The sequence below is a fragment of the Podarcis cretensis genome (assembly GCF_951804945.1).
Source record: "Podarcis cretensis genome assembly, chromosome: 4".
NCBI classification, from domain to species: Eukaryota; Metazoa; Chordata; class Lepidosauria; order Squamata; family Lacertidae; genus Podarcis; species Podarcis cretensis.
The window spans coordinates 4,938,133-4,963,529 of NC_137173.1; the positions used below are offsets into that span (position 1 = coordinate 4,938,133).

Consider the following 25,397-nt stretch of genomic DNA (forward strand, 5'->3'; position numbering starts at 1 on the left):
GCCTTCGGAGCACGGCCGGAGCTCCCCCCGCCAAAGCTGCGACAGCCTCTCCCAGCTGGAGAGGTTGCACGCGGCTAAAGAGGAAGCCAAGACAGCCAACAGGATGGATCCCATTTGCTGTCTTGGCTTCTTTGCTCTTTAGGGCTGGGGGGGAAATAATTTTTCCCCCTTTATTTCCCCCCCTAAAAACTAGGTGCGCCCTATGGAGCGAAAAATACGGTAATAAGAGAAAAGAGACACAGTGGAACCTCGGTTCTCAAATGTCATCTGTTCCGGAAGACCGTTCAACTTCCGAAACGTTCGAAAACCAAGGTGCAAATTCAAATAGAGAAAACTGAAAAATAACTCAGCGGAAGCCGTTCGAAAATGGAAACATGTACTTCCGGGTTTTCAGCATTTGGGTTCCGAAACTATGTGAGAACCAAGGTACCACCATATACAAATTAAAAGTGGAAAATGAAATGAAATAACGGTTCTTTTGATATGGGCAGTTTTGTTTCCAGCTCCTTTCCTAATGACCCCTAGCCTGGAATTTGCTGCACCCCGGGGTCCATGTCTTCTCTGTGCTCTCTGTTACAAACCCCGGGGTCTCGCTCCTGGTCGGTGCCCAGGTCTGCCCCTTCCCCATGGGTGGCAATGGGCTTCCTCTGCCCCTGCCTGCCTACCTAGATAGAGCAGCATGTTCTCCATCGAGAGCTGCTTTTTCACCACCAGGTAGCTGTCCTTGCCCAGGCTGTGCAAGATGGGAAGGACCTTCTCGCTGTAGTGCAAAGGCCGTTCTGCGTGCGAGAGAGAGAATGAGAGAAACAGGAGGCTAAATTAGACTTTCCAAGGAGAAAATACAGGGGGGGGGGAGTGGCAGAAAAACATATGATATGGATGTACAGGCATCCCTTTGCAGCAGTGCTAGAAACTCAGATGTATAAGCTAGGTGCCAATAATAATAATAATAATAATAATAATAATAACAACAACAACAACAAAATAAAAGAAAAAAAATTCCTTCCAGTAGCACCTTAAAGACCAACTAAGTTAGTTCTAGGTATGAGCTTTCGTGTGCATGCACACTTCTTCAGATACCTGAAGAAGTATCTGAAGAAGTGTGCATGCACACGAAAGCTCATACCTAGAACTAACTTAGTTGGTCTTTAAGGTGCTACTGGAAGGAATTTTTTTTCTTTTATTTTGTTTTGACTATGGCAGACCAACACGGCTACCTACCTGTAACTAATAATAATAATAATAATAATAATTTATTTTAATAATTTATTTATATCCTGCCCTCCCCAGCCGAAGCTGGGCTCAGAGCAGCTAACAACAATAAAAGCATTCTAAAATCAATTCATTCTAAAATCAATTAAAAATCAAATTAATGGCAACCATTGGGCTAGAGTTCTATCAGGATGACCAAAGGAGGGGGTCAGGCTGTGCCTTAGCCAAAGGCCTGGTGGAACAGCTCAGCCTTGCAGGCCCTGTGGAAAGATGTCATGTCCTTAAACCAGGGGTACAGTCACCAAAACGGAATGCCTGCCAACCATTTTTTGGGTCAAGTGGCACAAAAGTAGCATTTTTCAATGGGACGTTTTGGTTCCTGAAATACCTTCTGATTGTGCAGATAAAACAGGATTCTACAGGATGCGGAATTAGTGTGTGAAAACAGTCCAGAAGTTTTTAATGCCTGATGTTTTAATTCTGTTGGGAGCCACCCAGAGTAGCTGGGGAAACCAGGGTATAAATTTATTATTATTATTATTATTATTATTATTATTATTATTATTATTATTACTCAAGGTTCCCCAGGCATGCACCTCTACATAGGTGCCCTCCTGACACCCAGGCATCTTCACTTGGTCGCAAGCAGTCAACAGCCAGGTACAAATGCGCCTGGCAAATTTCGAACGCTGTACTGTGGGTTCGGTTCCAGACCACTGCAAGTTAGCAAATATCGGAATAAAGCGAGCCACAACATTTTTATTTGTTGCTTTCCCACTGAATATAAAAAGTTAGGTAAAGGGACCCCCACTTGCGAATGACTCTGGGGTTGTAGCAGTCATCTCGCTTTACTGGCCGAGGGAGCCGGCGTACAGCTTCCAGGTCATGTGGCCAGCAGGACTAAGCCGCTTCTGGAGAACCAGAGCAGTGCATGGAAATGTCGTTTACCTTCCCACCAGTAAAGGTAAAGGGACTCCTGACTTATTAGCTCCAGTCGCAGACGACTCTGGGGTTGCAGTGCTCATCTCGCTTTACTGGCCGAGGGATCCGGCGTACAGCTTCCGGGTCATGTGGCCAGCATGACTAAGCCGCTTCTGGCGAACCAGAGCAGCGCACGGAAACGCCCTTTACCTTCCCACCGGAGTGGTACCTATTTATCTATTTGCACTTTGACGTGCTTTCGAACTGATAGGTTGGCAGAAGCAGGGACCGAGCAACGGGAGCTCACCCCGTCGCGGGGATTCAAACCCCCGACCTTCCGATTGGCAAGCCCTAGGCTCTGTGGTTTAATCCACAGCACCACTCGCGTTTACACTATACTGTAGTCAATTAAGCCAGGCTCGTTTGGCTGCAGGGACGGAAAACTTCAGTCTATAAGACTAAGTTTTCTTTACTGAAATATAATGTTAAAAGGGGGCGTAGCCTTATACACAGGGGCAATCTCTCCCCATTTTCTTAATCCTGAGCCCCCCAAAATAGTCTTATACAAGGGGGCATGTTATAACACGGAAAAATACGGTAATTGCGTCCGTTTTTTAACATGCCTCAGGAATCCAATGGCTTCCAAGGCACGTTTCTCCATTTTCTCAATGGATTTGACGTTTTCTCCCCTTATGGCTTTGATCTATAGGCTACCACTAAAACGAGACTGCATTTTAAGCTGCATTTTAACCTGGATTCTAGTTTATATTTTAATCAACTGTTTGTTTGTTTGTTTGTTTGTTTGTTTGGGTTTTTTAAAAAATGTTTTTAGTGTATTTATATTCAGTGTTGGCCGGGGAGGGCGGGGTATAAATAAAAAAAATTGTTGTTGTTGTTGTTGTTATTAATTATTATTATTCTGCAGACCATCCATTGAGCCTCGTTGTCGAACGTTTCAGAAGTCGAACAGTCTTCTGGAGTGGATTACGTTTGACAACCGAGGCGCCACTGTAGAAGCGTGGGAAACCTAAGACAGCTGCAGCCCCCTCCAACATGGCGACAGAAGAAAACCCGGTGCAGAGTTTAGGCAGGGGGCCACCAGAGAGGCGCATCTTTCGCAGCACTTCCAAGGGGGGCCCTCCGATTGGGGGGGGGTCTGCCCCGAGGAAGAGGGTGCTCTGAGCACCAGAAGCCTCCAGAAGACACCTACCTGCCTCCTCCCGCTCGTTGACTTCAAAGCAGCTCCAGAACTCTTTCTCCTTCATGACGATTTTCCGCCGGTCCAAGATTTCGAAGGTTAGCTCTTCGGCTGTCATGGTGGCCGGGATCTGGAGGTGGAGAGGGGTGTGTGTGTGAATAAAGGACCTTCCAGAGATGATACGATACGATAATCTTTATTGTCATTGTCCCATACAGAACAATGAAATTGAAAAATCTACATCAGACATTCAAAAACCAAAAAGCCTGCTATCCCAGCCTGGTTAGCCCCCTAAAAACTCTGATACCCCATTTTTAAATACAATATACTCCCATAGAGACTACCTTACACTGAGTTTAAAACTAAAATCACACTTGGATAGAAACTGTTTCTCAGACGGCTAGTCCTAGTCTTTATAACCCTGTACCTTCTTCCAGAAGGCAGAAGCTGAAAGAGATCATTTCCGGGGTGCGCACTATCCTGCGCTATCTCTGCAGCTTCCTTATGGCACCTGGAAGCATCGATTTTATCAGTAAAGATTTTATCAATAAAGATTATTGTATCGTATTCATGTTTTTATACTGTATTTTATGCTGCTTTTACAATTAAGTGTTTTAAATTTGTTGTTAGCTGCCCTGAGCCTAGTTTTTGAACAAGGAAGGACGGGGTATAAATAAAGTTTGTTTTTGTTTTTGTTGTTGTTGTTATTTTCTCTCGTTTCCCATCCTTGCCAACACACAGCCAACGTCCCGCCGCTGTGCTCCCCCCACGGCTTGCCAAAAGAGGCCGGTTTCTCTCCCACCAGAGATATCAGCCACCAGTTGGCTGCCTCCTCCCCGCGTGACCGAACCCTCCCCGGGTCTCCTCCCTGACCCTCCCTCCACGCACCTTGATGTGCTGCTCTGCTTCCGTCTTCTTCTCCTCCAGGTACACCGTGCAGATGAAGTCTCCGGCTTGCTGGGTGGAGAAGGAAGCCAGGTCAAAAAGGCAGAAGGTCCCGGGCATTCCAGGCACTGACTACAACTCCCAGCAGCCCTAGAAGCCAGGGGTGATGGGAGCTGGAGTCCAGAACATATATTTAGAAGGACGGAGGATTGCTGCCAAGAATGAAAGCTCCGGGCAAAGGCCTTAAACTGGAAGTTGCATTGAAAACAACCTTAAAAGTTGCATTTAATTTCCTCTCCCCATCTTCATCCAGAAGATCAAGTGTGGTACCAGCACATGCAATTGAGAAGGGTTTTGCCGAGCTGCTTCTAGGTCCCCATCAACACAACTGCCTAGACCCAGGGTCTGGAGGCGGCTGGAGGATGGATGGCAGCTAACAGATTGAGGTTGAATCCTGACAAGTACTCTTTTTGGGGGACAGGGGGCAGGTGGGTATGGAGGATTCCCTGGTCCTGAATGGGTAACTTTGCCCCTGAAGGACCAGGTGCACAGCCTGGGAATCATTTTGGACTCACTGCTGTCCATGGAGGCGCAGGTCAATTCTGTGTCCAGGGCAGCTGTCTACCAGCTCCATCTGGTACGCAGGATGAGACCCTCCCTGCCCGCAGACCGTCTGGCCAGAGTAGTGCATGCTCTGGTTATCTCCTGCTTGGACTCCTCCCATGCGCTGTACGTGGGACTACCTTTGAAGGTGACCTGGAAACTACAACTAATCCAGAATGCAGCAGCTAGACTGGTGACTGGGAGCGGCCACCAAGACCATATAACACCAGTCTTGAAAGACCTACACTGGCTCCCAGTATGTTTCCAAGCACAATTCAAAGTGTTGGTGCTGACCTTGAAAGCCCCAAACGGCCTCGGTCCAGTAGACCTGAAGGAGCGTCTCCACCCCCATCGTTCAGCCCAGACACTGAGATCCAGCTCCGAGGGCCTTCTGGCGGTTCCCTCGCTGCAAGAACCCAAGTTACAGGGAACCAGGCAGAGGGCCTTCTCGGTAGTGGCGCCCGCCCTGTGGAATGCCCTCCCATCAGATGTCAAAGAGATAAACAACTACCTGACTTTTAGAGGACATCTGAAGGCAGCCCTGTTTAGGGAAGCTTTTAATATTTGATGAATTATTGTATTTTAATATTTTGTTGGAAGCAGCCCAGAGTGGCTGTGGAAAATCAGCCAGATGGGCGGGGTATAAATTATAAAATGATTATTATCAAGATTGGTGCAGAGAAGGAGAAAAGGAGGGCAGCCTTGTTATTCTGCCTCTGCTCCCCCGCCAGGCCGGCTGCCGGCCCGGCCCTAGCCCTGCCCCATCTCACCTGCGTCGCACTAGAGGAACCGGCCTCACGCATCTTCATGATGGCGGTGATCTCCTCCTGCTGCTTCCTCATCTCCTCCTCGTCCACCTGCCAAGCATTTGAGAAAGAGAGAGAAGATTAAAGAGGAGAAACCAAGCAGTGGGGTGGGAGAGGCCAAGGCTTCGCTTCTGCCAGGAAGGAAAGTCAGTGGCAAAATGTTCCAACGGGGACCCAGAAAAACGGCAGTGGCCATTTCAGGTGAGTAAGGAAACACAGCCTTGCTTCTTCCCCCGACACGTTTCGAGCAAACCTCTTGTTCACGGGCAATCCATTGCCTTTGCAGCGCAGAGAGAAGAAACTTCTGCTCTGCTGCAGCAAAACATGTTAGGATATATGTCAGGGAACTGCCATCGGAGCCAGAGGGAGAGGGAGGGCTCCAGAGGGATTACGGAGAGCGTCCCGGGAGGGAGAGAAGCAGCCCATCTTTTGGGGAAGGAAATCAGCGTAGCACCAGTGGAGAAGGGGGGCAGATGGGGGAATCGGCGAGGTGGCTCCATGACTCCTCGCCGGAGACCAGCGGGGAGAGCACGGGTCCTCCGCTGCCCACACCCTCCTTGCGCAGAAGGCTTCCGCGCAGGGAGAGTAGGCGGAGACTAGGCTTCAAAAAGCTTCTTTGCTGGAAGAAGTTCAAGAAACGCCCCCTGACGGATTCTGCCAGTGATTGAGACAGCCACGGGTGAGTGGCTGTCCGGACAGAATAGGGTTCACCCAGGTAACTCAGCCAGGTGTGGCGACGACTTACGCACGAGCAACCCCCTAGAACCATTACAATATAGTTCCGTTCCAGCTTAAAGGGAACAGGCATGACTGTTGTGTGTCACAGGTCTGTTTACTTCCAGCACAGGCTCGCTGGGAACTTCCGTTTGTATATAGCTTTTGCATTGCTGCTGTTTTGCTGGAGACGAAGGGAAGCAGACATGTTTTCCTTTGTTCCTGAACTATGCTGAATAAAGTGCTGTATATTACGCTTACACATTTCTCTATCCGCCTCTTCTGCTGTGCGAAGATTTACACACTCTGCTGATAGAGCGTGCATGGGTCTCTAAAAGTATCTGAAGCTCGTGTCGCTGATTGATGCTGTTTCCAAGGGAGACAAGTGATCGTCTGGCTGCCAGCCGGTGGCTGGAGCCAGCTGGGGGTCTGCCTGATGCCCCCATTTCCCCGGCAGTATCCCAACAAAACCGCTTGGCTTTGCCCCCGATGGCACACTTTTCTGTTGTCTCTTGAGGCAGAAGCAGAGGCGGGAAGCACTTGAGAGCTCAGCTGGTACCTTCCAGAGTGCTGGGCAAGAAACCTCTTTGCATTTAAGGCGAGGCACTCAACGCACTCAGGACCAGAGCAGGAATGGGAACTGGGTGACCTGCCTTGGCCCTGGGGCTCGAGAGGGGGAACATGTCCTAAGAATGTAAGGGGAACCCCCTGAAGTTGACCAAAGGCCCCCTAAGCCTGTGACCCCCTGTGAGATTTATTCAAACTATGGGTTCCATTCATTCAAACTACCATATTTTTCGCCATAAGAAGCACCTTTTTCCTCCTAAAAAGTAAGGGGAAATGTCTGTGCGTTTTATGGAGTGAATTCTTGGTCCCTGGAGCCAAATTGCCCAGGGGCGAAAATCAGATCTTGCTCTTTTTTTTAGGAAGAGGGAAGGGGTTATTGAAACAAAGCCCCTGAGCAGCTGATCAGCAAGCGATCAGAAAGGAGATAAGAGACGCTAGCAATAAAGGAGGCTGCCTGGGAGGGGGAGGTAAAAGCACATGGATCCTCAGGATTTTTGCATTGGGTCACCCCAAATTCACCATCAGATCGCATAGCATGTCCATGGCTAAAGCCTGCTCCCCAAAAAACCACACGCATCCACTGTTTCGTGGGGCCCCAATGGTGCAAAAATGTGGTTACAAAGCACGGATCCACATGGATTCTCAGGATTTTTGCATTGGGCTACCCCAAACTCACTGTCAAATCACATATCATGTCTGTGGCGACAGCATGAACCGCAAAAATCATACATCCACCGTTTCATTCAGAATATTTTTTTTCTTGTTTTCCTCCTCTAAAAACTAGGTGTGTCTTATGGTTAGGTGTGTCTTATGGAATGAAAAATATGGTAGGTATTCCTTTGAGATTCATTCTACCACTACAGTGGTTACGGATTTAATTTGTTTCAGGGTGCCATGCGCACCCCGAAAAATCCGTAACTAGAGACGCGGCTTCTGCGCATGCGTGTGATGCGAGAGAGTGCTTCTGCGCATGCGCAAGGGGCGAAACCCGGAAGTATACACTTCTGGGTTTGTCGCGGCCGTAACCTGAAGATTCCGTAACCTGAAGGTTACGCAACATGAGGTACCAACTATGGATGCTTTAGCTAAGATTCCTGCCTTGCGGGGGGTTGGTCTAGAGGACCTTTGAGGTCCCTTCCAACTGTACGATTCTATGATTCTACGACTATGCGCTGTGTGAAGAAGGACTTTCTTTTACCGGTCCTGAGTCTTCCAGGATTCCCTGTCAGGTGCTCTTCCTCCAAGCAGGATATTGCCCACCCTGGAGGGGATGTCCCACCAGCAGCCCCACCCCCGACCCTGCTCCAGCCTGGCCCTCCCTCCCACCCCAGAGGGCGAGGTGTCTCTCCCCCCCCCCAGCCAAACGTACGCTGAAAATGTCCACGTAGCAGCGTATGAGGTCCTCCACCACGCGCCCCGCCTTGTAGTCCTTGCCGTCTGTCTGGAAGAGTGTCGGCCCAAAGACAATGGCCAGGTTGTGCGTGGTCATCTGGTTCATGTCCGAGAAGCACTGGACCCTGCGAGGGAGGCAAAGCGGCTGCTGGGAAACGGGGGGGCCTTTCCCGCTCTCCGTCCAGCGAGAGAGAAGAGCCTCAAAGGGGCTGTCCCTGTAGGGGGGGGGGGTGACGCCTTAGGCTAGGGGGTGGGAATATCTATCCATTTATTGTGGGGGGGGGCGTAATTTTTTTTTTATTATTTATTATTTGGATTTATTTTTTATTCTATTATTCATTTATTTGAAGTATTTATTTATATTAATATTTATTTATTTGGAGGATTTATTTATTTAGTTCATTACTTGTTTGTTTGGAGGGTTTATTTCTTTTATTATTTGTTTAAAAGGGGGGGTACTTATTTTATTATTTATGCAACTTACTTGACTTATTATTTAGTTATTTTTTCGGACCATATGTTTGGTTGGTTTGTTGTTTGTTTGTTTGTTTGTGTGATTTGTTTAGTTTATTGAAGGGGTAATTTATTTTAATATTTATTTGCAGGCAGGGCCCTCCTCGTCCCACCCCCACCCTCATTTACATGCAATCAATATGTGTGTGAGACGACCCAGAAACATCATAAAGAAGTCCCTGAAACGTCTCTAAAATGGCAGAACAGGGGCAGACTGGGGTGTTTGCAGGCTTTTTCGATGGGTTTTAATTCTACACGTTTTCACTTATGCACGTGGTACCTCAGAATGTAACCCCCGTGTAAATATGGGGGGGGGCTGCCTGTATTTATTTGCAGGGCTTGTCCCACACTCCGCTTAACTTCTTTTTCAAAAATAAAAATAAAAATAAAAACAACACCCACGACACACAAGGGGAAAGGGATGGGGAGGGAAGAGGAAAAAGCAAAACTCAGATTTCTAACTTATTGCTCCTATAATGACCAGCTGGCCCAGTTCAGGGGCAGGAACCTCCAGCAAAGTGTGAAATGGGCCGCCTGCGTCCTTTTTCTCCTTCTGACGTAGCCGGATGGAATGGCTTCCCCCGGGTGACATCTGTCAGAGGCAGGCCTGGGTGTGGCAACCCAGGTGACTCTTGGCTTTGCTCCCTTGCAGCCACCCACCCACCGGGGACCTCTGTGTCCAAGCACCCCTCTCTGGCCAACTAGAGGGTGCAGAGGCAGGTCCAGCCAAGGTGGGTGGCCTAGGCGGAAGGGTGGCCTGAGACCTGCGACGCCCTTCTCACCTGTACAGGTGATTGATGAGCGCTTTCACCGTGGCTCTGTTGACGGCGGGGAGGCTGCTGAGGAGCTTCCGATAGCGGCCGACCTTCTCCTTGTCGTCTTCGATGGCTGGAAGGGCGAGAGAGACGCAAATAGGAAATCAAGATAGATAATAAAAAGAACTTGTAATAGCAAACTTGTAATAAAAGAAGGGAAATGGCTTGTTGAATATTTACAGGCAAACTGCAAACAGATCAGAACATTGGTGGGATTATTGTAATAACCGGCAGTTTTATAAAAGAGTGGACCCTCCGGATACAAACTGAATTCGTTCTGGGGGTCCGTTCGCAGCCCAAAAATTACATAAATAGAGGTGCGCTTCTGCGCATGCTCATGCGGCAAAACCCAGAAGTATACACTTCCAGTTTGCCATGGCCGTAACCCGAAGATTCCGTATCCAGAGGGATACGTAAGTAGAGGTACGACTGTATATTTAAAGCAGATGAATGAAGGAGCAAATTAAGTTAATTTGGATATTAAAAATAAATTGAAGGAACTGCAGAAAGAGGGGGAAAGGAAGTCAAGTTTTGGAATGTGAAAATGATTGTAAAATTATTGAAATGTAAAAACCTGAAAAGCATAAATAAAATTTAAAAGAGAGAGAGAAGCCATGAGCAGGATTCTGGCAGGGACAGAGATGTTACGGCGAGCATCCCCAACATTGTGCTGGAAGGGAGCAGTGGTGTTTTGGGATGGAAAGTCTCTGCGAAGGAACATCCTTCAAGACCAGCTCCGTTCAGGCAGGGCAGGAAAACCTGGAGCCAGGAACAGCTCCAGATGGAGAAGGCACCTAGCTAGAGCCCAAGGTCCAGCCAGCTCCCTTTTCTGATATCCCGCCTAAGCCTGAATTGATGCACAGCAACATCCTCCATAGGAAACTGTGCCCAATATCCGTGAGTGGTGTGGGAGCAGCCGGTATAAAGGATGCAGCTACATATCGTAGAAGCACAGAATTTGAGAGTTGGTTATGTCAAGCTTGCAAAAATTTATCACTTGCCCGATAACAAATGTTGGAAATGTAAAGAGACTGAAGGTACATTCTTTCACCTTTGGTGGACGTGCCCAAAGATTAAGGCCTTCTGGGAAATGATCTATAATGAACTGAAAAAGGTATATAAATATACCTTCCTTAAGAAGAAGAGTTTGGATTTGATATCCCGCCTTTCACTCCCCTTCAGGAGTCTCAAAGCTTCCAACATTCTCCTTTCCCTTCCTCCCCCACAACAAACACTCTGTGAGGTGAGTGGGGCTGAGAGACTTCAAAGAAGTGTGACTGGCCCAAGGTCACCCAGCAGCTGCATGTGGAGGAGTGGAGACTCGAACCTGGTTCCCCAGATTACAAGACTACCGCTCTTAACCACTACACCACACTGGCTCTCTAAGAAACCACTGGCTCTAAGAAACCAGAGGCCTTTCTACTGGGCATGGTCGGCCAATTGGTGCCAAAGAAAGATAGAACATTTTTTATGTATGCAACAACAGCAGCAAGAATACTCATCGCGAAGTATTGGAAGACACAAGATTTACCCACTCTGGAAGAATGGCAGATGAAGGTGATAGACTATATGGGACTAGCAGAAATGACCAGCAGAATCCGAGACCAGGGAAAAGAGTCGGCGGAAGAAGACTGGAAGAAATTTAAAGACTATTTGCAGACGCATTGCAAAATTAATGGACATTAGAGGGATGTTGGACAGAAATTAAGTGGTTACCAGCTGTAATGTAAAGGTTGAGCAATAAGTTATAATAAGTTATAATAAGTTATAATAAGGATTTGCTGAGTTAATAATTTGAACTGGAATACAAAAGGGGGAGGTGAGAGGAGGTCTGGGAAACAAGTTAATGGAAATAAGTAATGGAAATTATATTTGTTTTAACTGTTTTTAATTTTGTATCTTTGTATTTTTGTTATTTTTTGTGTATTTTTGTTTTTTGTTTTTTGTATCAATTTGGAAACTCTAATAAATATTTATAAAAAGCAGAATTTGAGAGTTGGAAGGGACCCCGGGGGGTCATTTAGTCCAACCCCCTGCAACGGATGAATCTTTTGCCCAACTCGAACTCATGACCCTGCAGTTAAGAGTCGCATGCTCTACCAACTGAGCTGCAAGACTGCTGTCTCTCCCAGGTCTTGAAAGATCACCTGATTCTGCATTCCAGGCAAGAAAGATCAACTGACCTTAGCCTACAGTATATTGATGGATTTCATAATCATAGAATGGTAGACTATATGGGTCACTGGTCTGATCTTGACAGCATCTTAAAAAGCAGAGACATCACCCTGCCAACAAATGTCCGTATAGTTAAAGCCATGGTTTTCCCAGTAGTGATGTATGGAAGTGAGAGCTGGACCATAAAGAAGGCTGATCGCCAAAGAATTGATGCTTTTGAATTCTGGTGCTGGAGGAGACTCTTGAGTGTCCCATGGACTGCAAGAAGATCAAACCTATCCATTCTTCAGGAAATCAGCCCTGAGTGCTCACTGGAAGGACAGATCCTGAAGCTGAGGCTCCAAGACTTTGGCCACCTCATGAGAAGAGAAGACTCCCTGGAAAAGACCCTGATGTTGGGAAAGATGGAGGGCACAAGGAGAAGGGGACGACAAAGGACGAGATGGTTGGACAGTGTTCTCAAAGCTACCAGCATGAGTCTGACCAAAGTGCGGGAGGCAGTGGAAGACAGGAGGGCCTGGCGTGCTCTGGTCCAGGGGGTCACAAAGAGGCAGACACGACTAAACGACTAAACAACAACCACAACAAAAGCAAGCTCTTCTTGTGTGTGTGGTTTATAGCAATAAAACATAAAAGCCAGACAATAAAAACCATTAACCAGGGCAAAAGGGTTAAAAACAGACTCTGAGTTCTGGCCAGAATGTCCCTGATAGCCTAACCTGAGTTTCAGGTGTCCCATAGCTGAGAAGGCAAAGTAGTATAATTAATTTTCAAATGTACATCTTCAGTCCTGTTGCAAGAAACCAACAATGGCCCCCTGAACCAGCAGGGGGTGCAAAAGTGATTTGTCTGCGCTGTATTATTCCCATGAGAAGTCAGAGATCCCAGGATTTAAGAAAGCAGGAGGGGCGTTTTTTCATAGCTAAAAAGCACCCTGAGCTGTTTCCAAGAGAAATAACTCCGGCCCCCAAAATAGGTGTGCGTTTCTTTAAGGAGGGACCGGCTGCTCTGAGATACAGCATGTGCTTTGAGCATTAAAAACTTTACCAATAGAGTCTGGGGGCGTCAAGAACACCATTTCCCAGGCAACGAGGGTCTACGTCGGAGGAACTGGTTGCCCTGAAGTTGCCAGGCTGACCTTTGCCCTTTGCAAGGGTAAGATGGCCTCGGTGTAGTATACCTGAATGAGCGTCTCCACCCCCATCGTCCAGCCCTGCGGTCCAGCTCCGAGGACGTTCTGGCAGTTCCTTCCCTGAGAGAAGTGAGGTTACCTATGGGACTGCCTCTCCTGGTATGCCCCACGGAGGAACCTACACTCTGCAAATAAAAACATCCTGAAGATCCCAGGCCACAGAGAGGTTAGGCTGGCCTCAACTAGAGCCAGGGCTTTTTTGGCTGTGGCCCCGATCTGGTGGAACACTCTGTCACAAGATACTAGGGCCCTGCAGGACCTGACATCTTTCCGCAGGGCCTGCAAGACGGAGTTGTTCCACCAGGCCTTTGGTCAGGGCGCAGCCTGACTCCCTCCTCTGGTAACCTGCACAGAATTTTGCTTAACGGTTGCCATTAATTTGATTTTAATTAATTTTTATAATGAAATGTCTTTAGAATGTTGGATTATTTGATTGTTTGATTATTTGATTGTTGTTAGCCGCCCTGAGCCCGGCTTCGGCTGGGGAGGGCGGGATATAAATAAAAATTATTATTATTATTATTATTATTATTATTATTATTATTATTACAGGGAACCAGGCAGAGGGCCTTCTCAGTGGTGGCGCCCGCCCTGTGGAACACCCTCCCACCAGATGTCAAGGAAATAAACAACTGTCTGACTTTTGGAAGACATCTGAAGGCAGCCATGTTTAGGGAAGCTTTTAATGTTTGATGCATTACTGTATTTTAATATTGTTGGAAGCTGCCCAGAGTCTCTGGGGAAGCCCAGCCAGATGGGCGGGGTATAAATAATAAATTATTATTATTATTATTATTATTATTATTATTATTATTATTATTATTAGATTGGGGGGACTAACAAGAAAGTGCTGATGAAGTCGTCCAACATTATTGGAAAAGCTGTCTAAGGAGGCCCAAAAACCTCCGAGCTCAGTAAGAACATAAGAATCGTAGAATCATAGAATCATAGAGTTGGAAGAGACCACAAGGGCCATCGAGTCCAACCCCCTGCCAAGCAGGAAACACCATCAGAGCACTCCTGACATATGGTTGTCAAGCCTCTGCTTAAAGACCTCCAAAGAAGGAGACTCCACCACACTCCTTGGCAGCAAATTCCACTGTCAAACAGCTCTTACTGTCAGGAAGTTCTTCCTAACGTTTAGGTGGAATCTTCTTTCTTGTAGTTTGGAACCATTGCTCCGTGTCCGCTTCTCTGGAGGAGCAGAAAACAACCTTTCTCCCTCCTCTACGTGACATCCTTTTATATATTTGAACATGGCTATCATATCACCCCTTAACCTCCTCTTCTCCAGGCTAAACATGCCCAGCTCCCTTAGCCGTTCCTCATAAGGCATCATTTCCAGGCCTTTGACCATTTTGCCATCAGTAGCCATCAATAGAACGGTACCACTGCAAGGGAACCTCAGCGGTCATCTAGTCCAACCCCATGAGATGCAGCCGTGCCACACGGGGTTCAAACCTGCAACCATGGCGTTATCAGCACCATGCTCTAACCAACCGAGCCATCTCCCTCCGTGGATTTGCCCAGTCCTCTCTAAAAGCCGCCCAAGTTCATTATAGGTGAGGATATTAATAGACAAGATGTTAAATTGTTTTTATACACAACTAGAGCAGCAATAGTATTGTTAGCCCAGAAATGGGAGCAAGAAGAAATTCCGACGAAAGAAGAACGGCAGACAAAACTAATGGACTACGCAGAATTAGATAACATGACAGGAAGTATTCAAAACCTGCGGGATCAGAGATTCACAGAAGATTGTGGAAAGGAATTGCTGAAACAGTTAACTGAAGTGGAATACAAAAAGGGAGGCGTGAGGAAGTCGATGAAACAAGTGAATGAAAGACAAGATTTTGAAATTATTGGATGTGTTTTTAATTGTTTTTGTTTTGATTTGTTAATTTAATGTTTTATGTAGTGTTTTTGTTTTTGTATTGTATTGTTTTTTCTAATTCTTTTTCTTTCTTTTTGTAATCTTTAAACTCTTAATAAATATTATTAAAGAAAAAGAGAGATTCACAGAAGATTGGAAGAAATATACAAACTATTTGAAGAGCAACTGTAATCAACAAATTACGTTAGTGGGACTAAAAGAGATATATGTAATATTGCAAAGTAGAAAAAGAATAGAGATATTAGTTATGAGATTTAAATGTAATAGTGAATGTAAGAAATGTATATCAAGTGAATAGATTGGAAAATTTTCAGATGTGATTGATGGAAGTGGAAAAAAACCTGTATAAGGTGTTAAAGTGTGTTTAAGTATTGTTGAAAATGATATGTTAAAAATCTAATAAAAAATTATATAAAAAATAAAATAAAAGCCGCCCAAGTTGGTGGTCATCACTGTCTCCTGTGGCAGGAGGTTCCGCAGTTTAACAATGGAGCGGCGCTTCTGTTGCTGCCGTGTTGATGTCAAGAGAAGGCCATTGTGACCCAACCTTTACCTGTTGCCTTCAGCCAGGCCGGAGAGGAATCTTTGGTGAAAAGCCCGTCTTCCACGTCCCGGAAGAATCTCTTGAGGGTGTTGGCCACGTCGTCCACCTGGTGTTCCCCTTCCTTGAGCCGCACCTTACGGGCGTCCTTGCGGAGGATCTCCAAGAGGCCCGTCGTCTTGGAGTTCTGTCCGCTCTTCCGATAGATTCCTTCCGAGGTCAGCCCTGGGGGAATAATAATAATAATAATAACAACAACAACAACAACAATAATAATAATAATTTATAACAACAACAATAATAATAATTTATATCCCACCCTCCCCAGGAAAGCCAGGATCAGAGTCGGTCACACCCATTAATTTTTTTCGGCGGATCCACTCGACTAACGCTTAATCCTTATCACTTAAGCTGCCATCCCGTCGTGCGAGATTTTGGCAGGTTATCAGCAGCCCACCCCCCTGCACTTTCGGAAACGCTGCTGGAACCATGAGGTCTAGCAACTTGCTCAAAAAGGCAGGGCCGGATTGAGGTTTGATGAGGCCCTCAGCTCCTGAAGGTAATGGGGCCCTTTATATGTCCAGCTGTCCTTTGCCAACAACAAATTGCCGCTGCTTTTTGTGTTGAATATATGCTATATGGTAATTTATGGACCTAGTAGGTATCTAAAGCCATTTGCAAATAACAATATATGTATTTTATCAAAGTAACTGTTACAGCCAGTCCATGCAGAATGTCTGCACCCTATACAGTGGTGCCCCGCAAGACGAACGCCTCGCAAGACGGAAAACCCGCTAGACGAAAGGGTTTTCCGTTTTGGAGGCGCTTCGCAAAACGAATTTCCCTATGGGCTTGCTTCACAAGACAAAATGTCTTGCGAGTTCCTGCGGGTTTTTCCCCCTTCCCCCCCCTTCCCCTAAGCCGCTTATCAGCTGATCAGCTGATAAGCCGCTTATCAGCTGATCCGCTAAAAGCCGCTAAACCGCTAATAGCGCTAATCCGCTAAGCTGTCAATGGGCTTGCTTCGCAAGACGAAAAAACCGCTATACGAAGAGCCTCATGGAACGGATTAATTTCGTCTTGCGAGGCACCACTGTATATAGAAAGGAGCAAACCAGTGATATTTTAGGGAGCAGGCTAGCAGGCGGGGCCCATGACTTACATCCTAGGAGCCTACACAACACAAAACACTGTTGCTGTATGTAGGTTTTATTCTATTTGATTTTTATCTTATGTTTTGGAAATGTACACCCAGTTTGTTTTTTCCTTAAAAAAATTGGGGGGGGGGGCAAGAGAGTGGGACCCTAAGCTATAGCTTGTTTAGCTTATACGTAAATCCGGCACTGGTCAAACCCCAAAGTTGTTTAGCTGGGCTCAGAGTGGCTAACAACAGTAAAATAATACAGCATTCTAAAGTCAATTCATTATAAAATCAGTTCAAACCAAATGCATGGCAACCATTGGGCTAGAGTTCTGTGGGGATTACCGAAGGAGGGGGTCAGGCTGTGCCCTGGCCAAAGCTAAAGGTAAAAGGTAAAGGACCCCTGTGTTAGAATTCCTGCTTCGTGATTGCAGTCATAGGTTTGTTGTCTATCACATGATGTTGTGTGTTTTGACTCCACAGGGTGGGAAGTGACGGAGACAGGATGTTTGTGTTTCTGTGTTCCGTAAAGTGGGACTTTTGTCCTTTGTTCTTTTTCTCTTTGCTGCCTGATGCTAGAGAGGGAGCCATGTTGCAGTGCTCCGTGTGTGTTTATCTGTAAATAAAGTAGATTGGCCCAAATGCTGAGTTGCTGAGCTCTGTCACGAAAGGTGCGCAAACACTGCAGATCCCTAAGTGTGCCGATGTCGGTTGGCATCAGTCGCTGTGATGTTCAGGCTGAAAGCTTATGAAGCTCCCAAACTATTGACCGATGGTTAAATCCAGTCAAAGGTGACTACAGGGTTGCGCCACTCATCTCGCTTTCAGGCCAAGGGCGTTGGCGTTTGTCCACAGACAGCTTTCTGGGTCATGTGGCCAGCAGGACTAAATGCTTCTGCTGAAACGAAACACCATGACGGAAACCAGAGCGCACGGAAACACTATTTACCTTCCTGCTGCAATGGTACTGATTTATCTACTTGCACTGGTGTGCTTTTGAACTGCCAAGTGGACAGGAGCTGGGACCGAGCAACAGGAGCTCACTCTGTCACAGGGATTTGAACCGCCAACCTTCCAATCACTAAGCCCAAGAGGCTCAATGGTTTAAACCACAGCGCCACTCGCGTCCCTAAGGGCTTTAAACGTAAAGGTAAAGGACCCCTGACAGTTAAGTCCAGTCGTGGCCGACTCTGGGGTTGCAGCGCTCATCTCGCTTTACTGGCCGAGAGAGCCAGCATACAGCTTCCGGGTCATGTGGCCAGCATGACTAAGCCGCTTCTGGCGAACCAGAACAGCACACGGAAACGCCGTTTACCTTCCCGCCAGACTGGTACCTATTTCTCTACTTGCACTTTGACGTGCTTTCGAACTGCTAGGTTGGCAGGAGCAAGGACCGAGCAACGGGAGCTCACCCCGTCGCGGGGATTCGAACCGCCGACCTTCCGATCAGCAAGCCCAAGAGGCTCAGTTGTTTAGACCACAGCACCACCCGCGTCCCTATCAAGGTAAAGGTAAAGGACCCCTGGATGGTTAAGTCCAGTCCAAGGCGACTCTGGGGCTGTGGCGCCCATCTCGCTTTCAGGCCAAGGGAGCCGGCATTTGTCCACAGACAGCTTTCTGGGTCATGTGGCCAGCAAGGAGCTCATGGTGGAACACACAGTTCTCTCCCCAACACACTCCAAATTCACCCTCACAACAACCCTGTGAGGTAGGTTAGGATGAGAGAGGGGGACTGGCCCAAGGTCACCTCGTAGGATTCAAAACTGTTTCCCCTGCACACAAACCCAACGTACCGCACTGCGTGATATAATCAATGCATCGGTCCACAATGATGGGGACGTCTGTGTCTGTGAGCTGCTGTTCGGACAAGGTGTCTCCCGAGCTTCCAGCCGCCTTTTGGATGGCGTTGACCCAACCCAGGAAATCCAGTTTCCTCTCCCCTTGGATGTAGAGCGTCCTGGGGGAGATACATCAGAAACCGGGTGTGAAAGACACGGGAACGGGCAGAGACTTTATTATTATTATTATTATTATTATTATTATTATTATTATTATTGATACAGCAAGAAAAGAAAAAAAAGAGAAAACGCAGATACAGAATTACACACAGGAATAACAATAAACACATAATTTACTTAACAAACAATAAAACATAAGTTGGTCTTAACACTATAGACCCCACCTCCCCTCTTTTCCTTATTTCAATTTCATATTACTTATTGCCAATACACAGTTTTATAATCATTTAACTTTTTCTTAATATATCTTAACTCTTACGTCTAACTTGCAACTATTACTAAAGTTTACTAAAGAATTCTGCAACAGAGTTTAAACTACTATACTTATATTTCAAATATTCTTTGAAAACCTCCCATTTTGAGACAAGTTCCTGTTTTGATTTATTCTTTATTTTTTCTGATAGACCATCTAACTCGGCATATTCTGTCAGCTTTTGGATCCATTCATGTACAGAGAGAATTTCAATACTCTTCCATTTTGCCGCAATAAGAACTCTTGCAGCCTCTGTGGCGTATACAAAGATTCCCTTCATTTTTAAGGTGGCGCGAGAGGCACGGTCCCACTGTGTCCCAAATTCTCGCGCCGCCCAGGGCGCTGCTGAAATTTGACAGCCCAAACTCCACCACTGGGCTAGACCACGTGATCTCTGCAGGTCTTTTATCATTTCTGTTTTATTTCATTTATTTATTTATTTTAATAATATTTATTAAGTTTTAACAAAAAAAAAAGAAAAAAGGGGTTACAAAACAGTAAAGGAAAACACAAGAAAATCCAAAATCCAAAATTAAACGTAGAAAGAAAAAATAAAAAATAAAAATCCCTCTTTCTAATATCTTACCACTCATTATCTTGTTTTCATGACTTCCTCACACCTCCCTTTTTTGTATTCCATTTAAAAATTTGTTCAGCAAATCCATACCCTCTTAATTTACCCTTAATTGTTTATCCTCACTTATTATAATTTCATATTTTCATCTAATATCAATCCATTCTTGCATAATCTTAGTTTGCCTTATTGCTAGAACCACTTCGTTTCATTCCAACGTCATTAACATTCAATAATTTTACAGTGTTTCTGTAAATAGATTTTAAATTTCTTCCAATCTTCTTCCACCGACTCTTCTCCCTGGTCTCGGATTCTGCCAGTCATTTCCGCCAATTCCATGTAGTTCATTACTTGCATCTGCCATTCTTCCAAGGTGGGTAGGTCTTGTGTCTTCCAATGCTTTGCAATAAGTATTCTTGCTGCTGCTGTAGCATACATAAAAAAGTTCTATCCTTCTTTGGCACCAATTGGCCGACCATGCCCAGGAGAAAGGCCTCTGGTTTCTTCAGGAAAGTATATTTAAATACCTTTTTCATTTCATTATAGATCATCTCCCAGAAAGCCTTAATCCTTGGGCACGTCCACCAAAGGTGAAAGAATGTACATTCAGTCTCTTTACATTTCCAACATTTATTATCGGTTCTATTTTATTTCATTTAATACCTGGTATATTCTGCTAGGCTGCAAAGGCTATTTGGGCGTACTTTGGAAGTCGCCTGGATTGGCAGGGCAGAATGCAAAACATTTTAAAACGAATGTGTAAAAGGAAATAACATGGGGAGTGGAAGAATAGAAGATCTGGTAATATAAGGCTTGCTTTTCAAGGTTCCGTTCCATCTCCCCCCCCCCCCCCCAAAAAAACAACAACACCCCATTTACCTTCTCCTCTCCACCAGCACGAGAACTTCATTGTCTCCCTGGATGGCTGTAAGGCAAAAACCAGCATTAATGTTTAGGGACGCAACTTGCTGTTGGTTTGAGTGGTGTCAGGAACTGGCAAGAAGACTGCCACATGGGCATTGAGAGAAGTGGACAAGGAGACTGGCCTGGAAGATTTGGGGCTCGGAGATGCGGAGGAACCTATGACAGCCACGAGAAGAGGGTCCGAGGCAGGACTGCAGAGCAAAGAACAGGTGCAAGAGGAAGAGAGAGGTCAGGCTGGTGGAGAGTCAAGAGTCCATTGTCCTGTGGAGAGTGTATTAACTTATGGTCTGTGTGTGTGGTTTAGGAGCTGCATGGTTAGGGGGGAAACGATGCTGTCCAGGGTTGTAAAGACTGCGGATAGAATAATTGGGTGCACTCTTCCCACCTTGGAGCAAATCTACACTTCCAGGTGCCATAAGGAAGCTGCAGAGATAGTGCAGGATAGTGCGCACCCCGGAAATGATCTCTTTCAGTTTCTGCCTTCTGGAAAAGAAGGTACAGGGTTATAAAGAATAGGACCAGCCGCCTGAGAAACAGTTTCTATCCAAATGCGATTTTGGTTTTAAACGCAGTGTAAGGTAGTCTCTATGGGAGTATATTGTATTTAATTATGGGGTATCAGAGTTTTGGGGGGTTAACCAGGCTGGGATAGAAGGCTTGTTGGTTTCTGAATGTCTGATGTAGATTTTTTCAATCTCGTTGTTCTGTATGGGACAATGACAATAAAGATTACCGTATTGTAAAAGAGCGGCCACATCTCTTCCTCCTGCTGAAGCAAGAGGAGCAGGAGCAGGTAACACCCTTCACCTGTTTGCCCGCAGCCCACCCTTCACCTGTTTGCCCGCAGCTCGGGTGGGGGAAGATGCGCAAGCAGAGGTCTCTGTTGGGGCAACTGCCTCACCAGGTGCACACCAAGAGTTGTAGGATGGCAGCTAGACTGGAGACTGGGAGGGGTTGCCAAGACCACATAACACTGGTCCTGAAAGATCTTCATTGGCTCCCACTACGTTTCCGAGCACAATTCAAAGTGCTGGTGCTGACCTTGAAAGCCCTAAATGGCCTCAAAGGCCCAGTAGACCTACACACACACACACACACACACACACACACACACACACACACCTAAAATTTTCTGTTATCAGGTATCAGTGACTTCCCCTCTTCTTGGTAGTGGCGTCCGCCCTGTGGAACGCCCTCCCATCAGATGTCAAGGAAATACCGTATTTTTCGCTCTATAGGACACACTTTTTCCCCTCCAAAAATTATGGGGAAATGTATGTGTGCGTCCTATGGAGCGAATGGAGGCTCCTTGGCTTCAGTGACAGCAATGCGAAGCCTCCGAAGCGCAGAGGGAGCGCTCCCTCCGCACTCCGAAGGCTTCGCGTTGCTTTCACTGAAGCCTGGAGAGCGAGAGGGGTCGGTGTGCACCGACCCCTCTCGCTCTCCAGGCTTCAGGGATAGCCACCTGAAGCCTCCGGAGTGCAGCGGCAACTCAAAGGCTTCGGGTTCCTTTTGCTGAAGCCAGCAGAGCAAGACTCTCCTGGCTTCAGCAGAGAGGGAGAGCTGCGCAGCGCCCCTTCAGCCAAGCGGGAGGAGAAATGGAAGGGGCTCCGTTTCTCCTGCAGCTTCGCTCAAGGGGCGCTGAGCATAGAGGGGGAGAATTTTTTTTCTTGTTCACCCCCTCTAAAACAAGGTGCGTCCTATGGTCGGGTGCATCCTATAGAGCGAAAAATATGGTGAACAACTTTTAGAAGACATCTGAAGACAGCCCTGTTTAATGAAGCTTTTAATGTGTGATGTTTTATTGTGTTTTTAATATTCTGTTGGCAGCCGCTCAGAGTGCCAGGGGAAACCCACCAAGGTGGGTGAGGTATTAATAATAATAACAATAACAATAATAATAATATGACACGCCTCTTCCCAACATGTAAGTGTGCTTTGGACAATAAAGAGTTTGTTCCTCCCTTGAGGCATTCCTTGCCAACCTGGTGCCCGCCAAATGGCTTGGACTACAACTCCCAGCACCAGCACAGCTGCCCAATGCTGTAGGAAGGTGGCAGCACTGCTGTGTCGGATGTGGTGGGTGATGGCAGTTGCGGTCCAAAATATCTTGAAGGCCTCAAGTAGGGGAAAACCGGTTTAGAGGGTTGGCAAGTCAACGAGCTTCGGTTGGCGAGGGAGTGGGGGACCCCTGCTCCCCATGAAAAAAATCAACAATTATTTAAGACAGGGGGTCAGCAAACTTTTTCAGCAGGAAGCCAGTCCACTGTACCTCAGACCTTGTGGGGGGCCGGACTATATTTTTTTAGGGGGGGAAATGAAGAAATTCCTATGCCCCACAAATAACCCAGAGATGCAAAGGACACGTTCTACTCAGGTAAAAACACGCTGATTCCCAGACTGTCCGCGGGCCAGATTTAGAAGGCAATTGGGCTGGATCCGGCCCCCAGGCCTTAGTTTGTCTACCCATGGTTTAAGACTTTCAAGAAGTGAAAAGAACAACAGCAAAGAGATTAAACGTGGCATCAGGGTCGGAACCCCAAGCGGAAAATGCTTTCAGCCCAAAAGGGGACAGCGAAGGCACCTGCGTGGTATCAATAGGCAGGGAGTTCCAGAGTGAATAACTGGGTTCTTACAAATCTGGAAACTGTCTGCCATTAACGCAGTTCGGTGGGCACATGTGGGGCACAGATAACTCCTGGTTGAGAGCACCCAGCGAGGTATATTAGGGGAAAGGACAACTGGGTGGAGATGGAGAACGGATTTGAGGATTTGTTCTGCCCAAGAGGAGGGGGTTCTGCTGGGATCGCTGGGGAAGTCTGGCACCCTGGCATTTCCCTGCCCCCGGGTACTCACAGAGCTCCTGCAGCTTCCTCAGATGCACGGCCTCCTCCTTTTCGCTGCCTTCCAGGTAGGCGTAGAGGGTGCCCTGCGCCAGCGCAAACCAGCCTTCCTTGGCCCGCTCCAGGTTCAGGCCGCCTTTGTACTGCAGCCGCCCGAGGCGCTCAAAGTCGTGGGAAAGCAAGCCGTCGACACCCGGGGGGACGAAGGACTGGAAGGAAACGCAACCGGCAGGCAAAGTGAAAAGGAACGCCACGTTTTTGGGAATAGTAAAGGTAAAGCGACCCCTAACCATTAGAATCATAGAATAGAATCATAGAATCATAGAGTTGGAAGAGACCACAAGGGCCATCGAGTCCAACCCCCTGCCAAGCAGGAAACACCATCAGAGCACTCCTGACATATGGTTGTCAAGCCTCTGCTTAAAGACCTCCAAAGAAGGAGACTCCACCACACTCCTTGGCAGCAAATTCCACTGTCAAACAGCTCTTACTGTCAGGAAGGTCTTCCTAATGTTTAGGTGGAATCTTCTTTCTTGTAGTTTGGATCCACTGCTCCGTGTCCGCTTCTCTGGAGCAGCAGAAAACAACCTTTCTCCCTCCTCTATGTGACATCCTTTTATATATTTGAACATGGCTATCACATCACCCCTGATCCTCCTCTTCTCCAGCTCCCATGCCCAGCTCCCTTAGCCGTTCCTCATAAGGCATTGTTTCCAGGCCTTTGACCATTTTGGTTGCCCTCCTCTGGACACGTTCCAGTTTGTCAGTGTCCTTCTTGAACTGTGGTGCCCAGAACTGGACACAGTACTCCAGGTGAGGTCTGACCAGAGCAGAATACAGTGGTACTATTACTTCCCTTGATCTAGATGCAATACTCCTATTGATGCAGCCCAGAATTGCATTGGCTTTTTTAGCTGCCGCGTCACACTGTTGGCTCATGTCAAGTTTGTGGTCAACCAAGACTCCTAGATCCTTTTCACATGTACTGCTCTCAAGCCAGGTGTCACCCATCTTGTATTTGTGCCTCTCATTTTTTTTGCCCAAGTGCAATACTTTACATTTCTCCCTATTAAAATTCATCTTGTTTGTTTTGGCCCAGTTCTCTAATCTGTCAAGGTCATTTTGAAGTGTGATCCTGTCCTCTGGGGTGTTAGCCACCCCTCCCAGTTTGGTGTCATCTGCAAAATTTAATCAGGATGCCCTTGAGTCCATCATCCAAGTCGTTGATAAAGATGTTGAATAAGACCGGGCCCAAGACAGAACCCTGTGGCACCCCACAGGGTCCAGTCGTGGAGAAATATCATGGAAGGGGCCTGGGAAGTCAACTTTTAAACTAGTACAGTGGTACCTCGCTTCTCAAACGCCTTGGTTCCCAAATGCCAAAAACCTGGAGGTAAGTGTTCCAGTTTTCAAACCGTTTTCGGAAGCCGAACGTCCGATGCGGCTGTCGGCTATTGTTTCTGGGGCACCTGCCCCAATCAGAAGCTGCACTTGGTTTTCAAACATTTCGGAAGTCAAATGGACATCCAGAACGGATTAAGTTTGGCGCTTTTGTTTTTGCTATTTATTTTGCGCTTTTGAGGCTTTTTCAGTTAATTTCAGTTTCTGTGACTGTGTGGAACCCAGTTCAGCTACTGATTGATTGTGTGACTGCAGAAATGGATAAAAGCCCCCCATCCAAACAATGACTATCATCAGTACTGGTAAGAAAATAATAATAATTTTAATTTTTATCACCTACAATACTGTCTTATTTATTTTATAGTACGGTACATTGATTATTGCTTTCATTTTATGGATCAATGGTCTCATTAGATATGCTTCCGATCTGAGTGTCACACTTCCATTTTGAATGTTACACTGAGGTCTGTCTGTTTTTGCTATTTATGTTACGTTTTTGTGACTCTTTTTGTTTTGTTTCTGTGACTGTGTGGAACTCAGTTCAGCTCTTGATTGATTGATTGATTGATTGATGGTGAGACTGTAGTACATTGTTTATTGCTTTCATTTTATGGATCAATAGTCTCGTTAGATAGTAAAATTCACGTTAAATGGCTGTTTTAGGGGTTGTTTTTAAAAGTCTGGACCGGATTAATCCATTTTGCATTCCTTTCTATGGGAAAGCGTGCCTTGGTTTTGGAACGGACTTCTGGAACAGATTAAGTTTGAGAACCAAGGTACCACTGTGTTATTACTGTTTCTATTTATTTATACAG

The 25,397-nt window shown here is 46.5% G+C and overlaps 1 protein-coding gene and 1 long non-coding RNA gene across 9 annotated transcripts in view; one reads left to right on the forward strand and one right to left on the reverse strand.

Moving 5' to 3' along the window:
- Nucleotides 1-25,397, forward strand: part of LOC307215200 — a 244,378-nt gene that overhangs the window by 143,436 nt on the left and 75,545 nt on the right. The window lies entirely within an intron of this gene.
- ARAP1 (ArfGAP with RhoGAP domain, ankyrin repeat and PH domain 1) overlaps nucleotides 1-25,397 on the reverse strand; it is a 156,846-nt gene that overhangs the window by 14,861 nt on the left and 116,588 nt on the right. For all 8 annotated transcript variants that reach the window (XR_013838246.1, XM_079973315.1, XM_079973317.1 and 5 more), the window contains 10 exons: nucleotides 23,195-23,390; nucleotides 20,294-20,339; nucleotides 18,363-18,526; nucleotides 15,441-15,653; nucleotides 9,594-9,699; nucleotides 8,276-8,423; nucleotides 5,590-5,676; nucleotides 4,220-4,288; nucleotides 3,344-3,461; nucleotides 666-779 (listed from right to left, as the gene is read on the reverse strand). Coding sequence is in view for 7 of the 8 variants with exons in the window: in XM_079973315.1 (XP_079829441.1) it covers nucleotides 666-779; nucleotides 3,344-3,461; nucleotides 4,220-4,288; nucleotides 5,590-5,676; nucleotides 8,276-8,423; nucleotides 9,594-9,699; nucleotides 15,441-15,653; nucleotides 18,363-18,526; nucleotides 20,294-20,339; nucleotides 23,195-23,390 (1,261 nt within the window). In the remaining variant the exon portion in view is untranslated. The remainder of the gene's footprint in view (nucleotides 1-665; nucleotides 780-3,343; nucleotides 3,462-4,219; nucleotides 4,289-5,589; nucleotides 5,677-8,275; nucleotides 8,424-9,593; nucleotides 9,700-15,440; nucleotides 15,654-18,362; nucleotides 18,527-20,293; nucleotides 20,340-23,194; nucleotides 23,391-25,397) is intronic.